The 11,081-nt window shown below is 37.4% G+C and overlaps 1 protein-coding gene across 2 annotated transcripts; it reads right to left on the reverse strand.

Annotated features, from left to right (window-relative positions):
- Positions 1–278: 278 nt before the first annotated feature.
- LOC130420211 (transcription factor TFIIIB component B'' homolog) lies at positions 279–10,232 on the reverse strand. Of its 2 annotated transcripts, none has more exons than XM_056747380.1 (24): positions 10,112–10,232; positions 9,412–9,672; positions 8,695–9,238; positions 8,438–8,544; positions 7,717–7,773; positions 7,317–7,442; positions 6,398–6,528; positions 6,193–6,287; positions 6,015–6,069; positions 5,769–5,894; positions 5,285–5,524; positions 4,814–4,921; positions 4,151–4,312; positions 3,983–4,058; positions 3,294–3,483; positions 2,781–2,854; positions 2,456–2,699; positions 2,007–2,046; positions 1,349–1,488; positions 1,034–1,256; positions 800–939; positions 673–727; positions 498–588; positions 279–414 (listed from the first exon to the last, which is right to left on the reverse strand). In XM_056747380.1, the coding sequence occupies exons 2-23, from the start codon at positions 9,657–9,659 to the stop codon at positions 500–502; spliced, it is 3,270 nt and encodes a 1,089-aa protein (XP_056603358.1). In that variant the 5' UTR covers positions 9,660–9,672; positions 10,112–10,232; the 3' UTR covers positions 279–414; positions 498–499. The 2 variants fall into 2 exon arrangements, with proteins under 2 accessions (XP_056603358.1, XP_056603357.1); XM_056747379.1 differs by having other exon boundaries at positions 4,745–4,921.
- Positions 10,233–11,081: the final 849 nt, after the last annotated feature.

Here is an 11,081-nt window from a genome sequence, read left to right on the forward strand (position 1 = left end):
ATTGCTTCAACATGGCTCTGATATCCTCTGACATCATAAAGGTCACTTGCTGAATCTAAATAAAGATAACATCACAATCGTTGGTAGTGACACTAACCACGTATAGAAATGCTGTTAATATGAACAATGTCTCACCTTCATGATGTTCTGTGTTCTGTTGAGAACCCTCAGTAGATTGTTTGAAACAGCTGTTCAGATATAACACCAAAAGACATTATGAAAAACGTTCTAGCCTCTCTGTTTTATTCATTTATTTTGTTGCCAACACACACCTGGTTGGAACAATCAGCTCCAGAGGTTCCTCAGTCATCGTTTCTGAATGTGAATCACAATCCTCAAGATCAGTTATTTGCTCTTTATTCTCCCAGGTCTCAGACAGAGCTAGTTCAAGCGGGTCTATGCATTTAGCAACATCTGCAAAAGTGACCGTGTTGTAAAAATTGAGTTTTTTAACTAGCAAAGTCAAACATTTAATTGTGAAAAGAAGTATGGGACACCTTCATCTGACAATGTGGTGGGAAGATTTGGTCTCTCCAGGAAGGACAAAATCTCCTGGACAACATTCGTGCTCGACTAATGGATTTTCTTCTGTAAAGAAGTGTTACAGTATCAAGTTAATTTAAGAAACTAAACTTACATGATGCATTTTTTCAACTGAAAACACAATCTTACCATCTGATGAAAAGGAAAGAACATCATCTATTGTGGTTTCGATACCGTCCTGCTTCTATGAGAAACAATTTTGTTGAATGTCTAATATTCATCATACCATGAGATGACACTATGACGTTACCCTTACAGATTCATTCACCCTCAGATCCTGAAAGTCCTCCTTTAAAGTCTCAGAAGATGTGGGATGTTCCTCGGGACTGGCCGGGCATTTATTCAGGGGAGTCGTTGCGTCTTCCACAGGACAGGAACGCAGGCTGTCTGGATTGTCTAAAACCAGAATACACACATCCAGTTCCTTTCAGTGGAGAACATGCAACAAAACTGACATGCATTACATAATTGAATTCATTTTTAGACACACCATCAATGTATTCGGTTGTCTGCAAGATCAGTGGCTTTTCCTCGGTCTGTTGTGATCTGCTGAGATTAGGTGTGGGCTTGGCGAACCTTCTCCTTTTTTGTGCAATGCATTGCTGGGGGGAAGTCGAGGCAGATTCCTTCAACCCTGGATATTGAGAGACCTTCTCCTCTAGAGCAACCCCAGAAGCAGACTTCTCCACATGACAATCCATATGCTCCTCCACCTGCAGATTAAATTAACATTTATGTCAGTTAAATGCTATTAATGCTACTTTGTTTACAGATAACTACTGGAAGGAGCTTTTCTTATACTGACCGATTTGACTTTGGCAGATACGGCATCTAGGTGACTTTCAGAGGCTGATGAATTCTCTTCAGTTTTTGTATGGACTTCAAGGTAGTGGTGCACTTCTTCATGAGACAGCATGACAACTGGTCTTTTCAAAAGCACCTGATCTAAGGAGATATAAAGGAGCGTTAAATTCATTTACTACAGCAAATAGACTAAAAAAGTAATATCTGATGTCAGGTGTTTGACTTTTTTTTTTGGAGGATCTATTGACAGAAATGCAATACAATATACATAACTATGTCTTCTGAGGTGTATAGAGTTACATAATAAAGTTGTTTCTAAAGTCTTCATAAATACGTCATCATTGACAAAGAAGTGAAACTGTGACGACATCTTAACGGTGTTTTAGCCTCCCTAGTGCTTCAAATGGGAGGGGTGGAGTGAGTCATTGGTTCCAATTCGCAACCTCACCGCTAGATGGCGCTACATTTCTTACACTGGGTACTTGAAATAAAATAATCCATTTAAGATAGCCATAGTCTGTCTAATTCATGTTACTGTTAGTGGGAAACATAAGACTGGTCTCTGCCCAAAGTCTAAGTACACCAGTCAATGAAAATAATCATGCACATAAATTATGCACACCAATAAAATTATGAAATTAAATAAATTATTAACCTACCATTTACTTCTGTCGAAACTTCTGTCTGCATGCTTAAATCCTAAAAAAAAGTCATTAACAATATCTCCATAGGTATATGTACTTATAAGATCTTTGCATCGGTTGAACTGTTATGCCATGAACATCAACTAAAGCTTTAATATGATCAGTTATATTTATAATATTGATATGATCAATAACATTCAACAAAACATGTAAATCCCATTTTAAAATAAAATGCGTTTATTTACAAAACAAAAAATAAGTATATTTATTGCAAACAACAATGTATAAAGAGAATAAACATTATGATTTGAAAGGTATGGTTAATGCACCTGATATCTGTCAGCCCTGAGTTGACAACAACATAATTAGTATAAAAATGTAATGTACTGCTTTATTTACTGTGGTTGTCTATTATTGTTAATTCAGGTTATAAAAATGCAGTTCAAGTCACTTGTTAGTTTTACCCCTTTCATGTGTTGATCTTCCTCAATCGTTTTAGATTCTTGGTTGTCATCCTGGCAGGCCAAAGTAGTCATTGTCATGTTCTTTGCTGATGTATCTGACCCCGAGGCAGTTTGACAATTGTCCATCTTTCCAATCTCGTTCTTCTCTCTTTCTGAACCAATTAGATTCTGTTTGGCCATTTCTACTCTCGTCTGCCTATCAGGAGTACCCTGCAGGCTCTCTGCGGTCTGCGACTGGTCTGGACTTAATTGTTAAAGCATTACATGAACCTATTACTGGATTTGTTAAACAGAAAATGTGCTAAAAGAATAGACTTTGATTTACCTTGGAGGAACTCTCTCCAGAACAACAACTGCCTGTTTCTGGAGCTGACTATCTACAAGACTGTCGACTTGGAACTGCAAGAATACAAAAGTCCCAGCAAAATAAAAAATGACAATTCTTACTTTTTCATGAAACATTGCAGCGTTAATAGTAAATATCTTGCAAATGTGGGTCATTTTCTTTGAAGATTATGAGGGTAAATGAATTTTTAAGTTAAAATCTGAAAATGCACTTCCGCCCTGAAATGACTATCCATCAGAAATGATGTAGATTAGACGGCTTGGGCGGAGCATCCATTAATTCCTCCCCTTCAACTTATCATTTATCAATGGGAAATGTGTCAGAATATGGAAGTAAAAACTGGAATTCCCAGGGAAAAACATGTTTCCATAAAATTCTGAACTTTACCTTGACTTCAATGCACATGTTGTACAGTGCTACATTCCAGTGATGACTAATAAAATAAGTATTATATTGATACAAGGGCCTTACATTTACAGTTCTTTAACACACCTCACTGTCTGCTTTTCTGCAGTTTGCATCTTGACCTTCTGGTGCCGCATCTTCATCCTCCAACGGTGCAAATGACACAGAGCCTTTTTTAGCTTTTCTTTTGGGAATTTTTGGCAAAGGCATCTTGCTTCTTTTTGAAGTGTGTTCCGGAGTCTCCTCCTGAGATGCTATGTCTGGAGTGGGCTTGTCTCTGACATATTTTTAAGGCAAAAAAGGAACAATGGGGTATATGCATACGGGTTGATGAGGTATTTCCGCTAAAATCTCAGCCAGTGCCATACGGAATAATGGCCTTTCGCTTCAGGATGCACATAGGATTACGATCAACAACATGAGTCTAATTATTCAAACACTTATCCATACGTTGACAAGTTAAAAGGAGAAGCACTTCAGGGTATCAGTTTCAAGGTAGATCAACAAATATGAAAAAAGCAAAGTGCACTTTTGCACTTACTACAGGCATGATCACAGAGACACTAAACTATGCTCACCTGTAGTGCTGTCGGTTCGCCAAAATGTGAAATTTTTCTTACTAAACACATCGTTATCACTTTGGGGGAAAAAAGCTTTGTGCTATGAGAGCGAAAGTGACCTAGCAAGCTGCGATTTTAGCGGAAGTACGTCGTCGTCCCATGTGCATTTACTGCTGTAAAACAATGCTCTGATCTAGATTAGATAACTGAACATACCCTTTATCCTCTTCAGCATCAGGTCCTGCTGTGGAGACTTCACTACTAACATCATTCAGCTCATCTCCAGTACACTCTGTGGAAAGCATCAGATTATAATGAACTTTGCAAAAAAAATCCATTAAAAATGTCAACTTTTAGTGTGTACATATTAGAAAATTACCCAACCTTCAGAAGATTTTTTGCTCTTTCTGGTTTTGCGTTTTCCTTTTGCAGTTTCCTCTTTACACTTTTTGGAGCGCTTGCATGTCTTAGATGTATCAGTAGGCTTGAGCTCTATACTGGCTTGACTGTTTTCTCCATCAATATCAAGAGATTGTTCATCTGATACTGTCAAATGCATCAATAAAATATGAAGAGATACATTAAAAAAAAACGATTTATGTTAAAACAAAAGTTCACCACAGAAAAATATTTTATTAATCAGCCTCAAGTTTGACTGAACACAAAGAAAGATATTTGGAAGAATGTTAGCAACTGAGATTTCTGGGTTAAAACTGACTAACATTCAGTTGAAAACAAAATAAGACATTTTTAACAGTTCTGGGGCATCTTTGACCACCATTTTAATGTACTATGGTAGTAGTAAGAATTCCTTTGCTAACATTTTTCTAAATATCTTTCTTTGTCTTAAACAGAATAAAGGAATGTATTCAGGTTTGGAACAACTCAAGGTTGAGTAATATATGACAGAAAACATTTTAACAAACTCTATTTTTAACAAACAAACAAAAAAATCTGTGTCCACTCATGTTCAGAAACCTTTAACTGCCTGTTTGTTCCTTTTTGCCTTGCGTTTGTCTTCTAGCTCTTCACAGCTCTTTTCTTCACCCTTTCTTGAACGTTTCCGTTTCTTTTTTGATAGGGGCATCAATGATGGATCTTCATTCTCAGCATTCACAGAGTCATCTTCCACTTGTAAACAGTTGCTTTCTTCACCTTCATGTGAGAACAAACACATCAGTATATGTTTCCAAACAGGCCTTTTGAAATAACACTATACAACCTCAAAAAGTCTGCACGGTTCTCTAAAAGAATGAATGCTCGCATATTGTCATCGTACTTGCAAAACCTCGGATGACCAATTAAAAAAAAATTCAGGTAATGAATAAAACAATGAACTTTTATTTGATGTGTTGGCGAAGTTGACAAACACTTTTTAATGGTTACATTTTTGCAACTAATAATAATGTTTTAATGGCAAAAAACCCCCACAAAATGTGGAGATACAATATTTCAGAAAGACAGCTGCGATATACTTAATTGGTACTGCTGAAAAAATTATACCAAAAATCAAGTTACCTTTTTTGGATTTCGTCTTATTCTTCTTTCGCTTGCATGTTTTCTCAGCAGGCGACCCTTTGGGCCCAGACTCTCTTTTGCGCTTACGCTTTTTGCTGGATGTAACGTCAGATACCTTCACGTTATTATGGTCTTCATTCTCCTTTTCTAAATCAAGAGAGTCATTATCTCCAAAGTCCACCTCATCCTGAATATCATCACCAATTTCTTGATCCTCATGCTTTTTGCCTTTTTTGCCACCTAAGGAAGAATTGTTCATAGAGTGACCACAGCATAATAACAGCTTTGTATGATAAAAGAGAACATAACATTACAACAGTCAAGGAATAATTGATGATGGACTGTTGAACTGAAAAAAATTGCACGCTCAAAAATGATAACCTTCTGGAGTGCATTATTTTACCACAACTTAATACATTTTCATAAAAACATGCACATGTAGAAAAATGTCCCATATTTCAAAGAACTTGTGGAAGTGCATTACCTTTGCCTTTATTTGCTTTATTGGGTTTTACAACCAGTTTAATAGATTTGCCTCTCTTTTTGTCTTTCTCCAAGACCCTCTTCAGCAGAAAACTGAAAAACTCATTGTCAAACGGCCGCTTGTTTTCTAAATTAAGAGTCAGAGCAAAGACTGTAAAATTTAGATTTTGAGATATTGATGAAATATTAACAATTATTTTAACAACATAGTATGGATGCATGTGGCCAGAAGGTACAAATGACTCACGGAGTGCTTTATCCACCCGCCACGCATTCGTTTTCTCCTCCTTTTTAAATTTATTCTGCATGCCAAAAAGACAATTAAACATTTATTAACTCTAGTATAAGACCTAATGTAATTAAATGTAACCCGTATAAAATGTATTCAAGCGGAACGTAATAAATAAAGAAGATAAAGAATATACCTTAATTTCAGCTCTGTTTCGGTGTGTCAATAGCTGAGCCATCATAGAGAAGTCTGTTCCGACCATACTAATGGCCAAATAGAACATATCTGTCTCTAAAACACAAACACAAACAACTACTTTAAAAGAACAGTTCAACTAAAATTGATGATGTTATGTCTATAAAATATTGAAAACCAAGTCTTGACAATTCTAATTGTCATACCTCTGACAGACCAAATCTTCACATGGTAGTTCTTTCTGAAGCTCATGTAAGTTGTAGTATTGCCTCTCTCAAACAGTGGAGTTGCATCCTCAACAACTGTGTCAGATGTCCTCTGGACACGTACTGTCAAACTGATCACAACACATATCCATCAGTAATTACTGACAAATATGCATAAAATATTATGTAAATTCCCTGCACTTTCGTTGTGCCAGCTGGTCATGCATCATCTAAGGACAGTGTGTTAACCATGACATTAATGTGCCTGATGAACATGTTTGTGGATATTGCATAAGTAAAGAAAAAGACACAGGAAATCTAATTATGAGATTTGAAAAGATCAACTGTACATGAACGGTGGAGGGAATGAAAGCAAGTGTGACTGAACAGCCATCACTTAACCCTCTTAAAGGCACAATAAGTTTGTTTTTGCTTTAAAATATGCAAACACTCGCACGTTGTATCATGTTGTTTACTTCTGTACTTCCATTAAACAAATGTTTTCAATGATGTTTGAATCCAGCGAAATTTGCAATTTGAACCAGTGTCACCCCTCATATTGCATGAAGAAGGACATCTTGTCAATTACATGTACACGTTATCCTCTGGTTCTGCCTTTACTGCCCTAGAAATCACAGGTGTTCAACTTTATGCGGCACTTTTAGCGGTACTAGCATGCCATTGTGTTGGCATACTTTATGATGTAATATTTATGAAACCCAAGAACATAATTTGTAAGACTCGTCAGATTGATTTCTTTTGGCAGTGAAGGTAAAGACTACAACTTCAATCTCAATTTTGCAACTTCTAGTGTGGAAAATACATACTGACCCTTTAACATATTTACAGGTCACTTTTAGGTTTGCCGATTTATTTTGGAATGGAAATCTACAGTTTGCTTATGGTCAACTTCCCATACCTGTCTTCATCTAAAATCAGCGTGCCATCCTCAGCTACCCTGACTTTGGGAACCATCAAGTCGTCGTCTTCATCATCATCATCATCATTCTCTTCCTTTTCTGGTTCTACCAACTTTGGTGGCACCCTGAAATGACAAAACATAATTTTGAAAGGCATGGCTCAACCGGGACCAGTCCCATTTGTTCCAGTGAATAACAAAAAGCTCTAAAAAATAGGGTTTATTTGAATGTTGGATCAACATATTTGTGTGAGCAACTTTTACAAAATTTTAAAATGATGGACACCGTTTTACAATAGATATACTGACAACGGTTTTATTTATCTGCTTGGGTTACACCAATTCTTAGATATACTACTGTGTGTATATATATGAAAAGTAGTTTTTTAATTTCACTTACTTGGGTGATGGTCGAACAACGGTCTCTGCTGGAGCCTCCTCCGTGGAAAAGGAGGACCTGTTCATTTAAACACATTCAAGTCTTAGACTCTTCAATATCATATTTATAAAATCCATATGGTTTGTTTTTGTCAAGTTACACACGATAAAAGTAAATATATTTTGTATTGTCATCACTTAAAGGAACAATACGGGCTTTTAGGAGGATCTGTTGACGGACTTGAATTATAATATACAAAACAATTTATTCAGAGGTGACCTTACGTAATGAACCAATATGTTTGTACTGCCTAAGAATAAGCTATTTATATCCACGCACAGACAGGCCCTACATACATTGAATTCGCCGCCATGTTTTGTACAGAAGCCCTAAACAGACAAACAACTCAAAGCGCATTTCCTCTCCGTCTCCCGTGCGGTAAAACGTTGATGGTTAACGGATAGTGATCTACGGTTCGGAACGCATGTGACCCGTGAATTAACTATAAATGTAATCTTAATTGAGTAAAACGCGCTCTCTCTACAGTTTAAACGTAAAACATTTCCTTGTCTTACATGGCAGTGTTGTTATAAAATCAGCTTTTACATCTTTGAACCAAATACCACCTCTGGTATAATTCTACGGGCGTCTTTTATTAAACAGCATTCATTTTTTCCATACATATAATATAATTTCATTCATCATACCACGTGGTATTGTAGGGTGAACAGTTTCAACTTACGTCATAGGGTTTGTTTCTGGTAGGTAATAAATGAAGTCAGCTAGGGTCATTTTGCCTAAATCCACTTCATCGCTGTGCTCACACATACGCCGTCCACTCTTTCGCTTCTTTTGGGTAATGAAAAACAAAAAGTTTACATATTTCACTTCGACACTCACTTTCTTCTTTCCATGGACTGATGACTTAAGTTAGCATCAAACTTTATTAGGACACACAGGATTGGAAAAAGTGAGACAGAAGTAAATTATTTTCTTTACCATCAATTCTCTCCTCCTCTCCAGCTTCATAAGTTCTTTCAGTTTGAGGGCTTTCAAAACTCGCTGCTTGTCCGACATTTCAGAATTGCTTAGCGGAGGACCTGGTCCATAACAACGTGACAACTTTATACATGGCGATGTGATGGATGAAGATGGACTGACTGCTTCCTTGGGTCCGGAACAGGATTTCTTGGGAGTACGAAAGAGCTCTTGTTGAAGCTGTGTAGAAGACGTTGATGTATTCTGGACAGAAGGCTCATGACAAGGTGAAGATGGAGTGCTGTTGATTGTTGCATTAGTCTGTTTAAGGATGGAATCTGACAATGTAGAGTTTTGAGAATCATCTCTGCTGGTAGCAGATGGAACGGGGGGCTCAGGAGAAGACTTGGATGGCACTGACGGAAGAGAAGCATTCTTTTCAGTGGATGCAGGGGGAACAGAACGGACTTTGGGTCTGGCCAGGTTTGGTGTGGCAGAAATCCTGCTCCTCCTCTGAAGTGCTGTAGCTGCAGGTGTAATGGCACTAGAGGGCACTCCATCACCTCTGCAAATCGCCAAACATGCACTTTTTAGTTAAAAAGGTTCAAATTCACGGGTCTACGGTATAGTTGAGCAAAAAAGAAGAACAACCTAACGCTAACAATAAAAGAGTACACACGAAGAGGAACGATATAATGGTCAGGTCAAAGCGGGGGTGATGACAGTATATGTGCTTACGTGTTAACAGATGCTTTCTCTGAGGGGCAGCCGGGAACATTTCCATCTCCTGTTGCCACAGCAGGCCCTTTCACTTCCAGGTGAGACTGTTGAGAGGCTGACGGTGTGTCTGTTTTCTCTCCTGTATGTTTTTGTGGGGTGTTGTCAACAGCTGCCGACTCTTGAGAAGTCGTGCTTTCTGCTGTAGGGGCCACAGCTCGACCCCCTGGCTTGACATTAGGCTTAATACTTATCCTTGCTCTTCGCATCTTTGTTGGGGAACTGTGGTAAAATCAAGATGTGCATGAGCTAAGAGTGACATGTAGTCACATGGCTGAGTAAAGGTTGACTAGGACCACGATAACACCACAAAATATGCTGTTCCTCAATCACAGCGCGTCATGATATAAATTACAACTTTAACATGTGGTTTTGTCGCTGAATGACTGATGTCATCAGCTGGGTGTTGGCTGAGGGGTCATGTATTTAAAGGATAGCATTGCCAAGTTATTTATTGTATCAATATTAAACTGTGGGCATATCCATTTTAAACACAACTACAAGGGCAACTTTGACTCATTATAAGTGTCGTTTTGAACAGGACTGACTGACTTGACAGGCGCCTCAAATAAAGCATGCGGTTTCTACTGGCTGCTGTTACAGAAATGACAAGCGATAAACGTTAAAAATCGTAATGACAACAGAAAGTTGTTTGTCTTACTTCGGTTCAAACGCCCTTGTAACCCTGTCACTGTGATTTTGGAGTTAAAAGATGTGTTTGTGGCTGCCGCATGGTACCCCTGCAGAAACTGCTCTTCGCACCGGTATCAACACCATACAGCTCTACAGTCAGCTCTTTAAGTGAAATGCATTAGGGGTATTGTAGTTTTACATGACTTCCTTTGCTAGGATTTCCTTGAGAAAAAACTTCACCTCCCACAAGCCTTCAAAAATCAGCTGTGACTGGCAGTATGCACGTGGAGAAAGAACGTAATTAAACCGAAAAGCTGCAATATCAACATGGGGATAACACGTACATACTTCGTCTTTCTAAATACATTTGTTTAGTTTAATAATATTGAATATTTAAATCATACACTCCTAGTTAGTCTATTTAGGATATCTTACTACCACACCACTTGTACTATTTTTGTACAAATGTTAACGTTAGCTATTTATGCTGCGTTCCAAACATTCCCACTTCAAACCCGGAAGTAAAGTCTGGATTTAGTATAATTTGAAGTATTAGTATATAAGATCCATGTTATTAATGATTTATTAAACAATAAAAGTACAATTTAAAAGTGTTTAAGTTCCAGAAATCATTTTAGGTTCGAGGTTGGAGATAAACCAAATCCGAGGTCTCTGGAACACAGCATTATAAACGTCACTTGTACCACATTGAAGGCTGTGCAATTTAGTTATGTATTATTTATATAATTATATTAATGATTATTTTCAACATCATTTTGTCTTCGTTGTTTCATTAGATCCATTATTTCTGAAATAACGTCCGGTCCCAATTTGAGAGTGCATTTTACTTATCATTTTTAATTTTAGTGCATTAGATTACTGTATTATATTTTTTAAATTATCAATATGTCAGTCTTAATTCAATTTGTAATTTTCGCATAAAAAGAGATTTTAACATAATATTAAACATACTGTCCTTAGGCTCCTTTATTTCCCAG

The sequence above is a fragment of the Triplophysa dalaica genome, chromosome 4 (assembly GCF_015846415.1).
Source record: "Triplophysa dalaica isolate WHDGS20190420 chromosome 4, ASM1584641v1, whole genome shotgun sequence".
In the NCBI taxonomy this organism is placed as follows: domain Eukaryota; kingdom Metazoa; phylum Chordata; class Actinopteri; order Cypriniformes; family Nemacheilidae; genus Triplophysa; species Triplophysa dalaica.

What these genes read in the sequence shown, in the direction of transcription:
- LOC130420211 (XM_056747379.1), bottom strand. Translation starts at nt 9,659, where the DNA reads ATGCGAAGAGCAAGGATAAGTATTAAGCCTAATGTCAAGCCAGGGGGT. An exon ending in GAACAAACAGGCAGTTAAAG is followed by an intron (nt 4,313 to 4,744) that starts GTTTCTGAACAT and finishes TGCATTTGACAG; the next exon opens with TATCAGATGAACAATCTCTT. An exon ending in GACAACCGAATACATTGATG is followed by an intron (nt 940 to 1,033) that starts GTGTGTCTAAAA and finishes TTCTGGTTTTAG; the next exon opens with ACAATCCAGACAGCCTGCGT.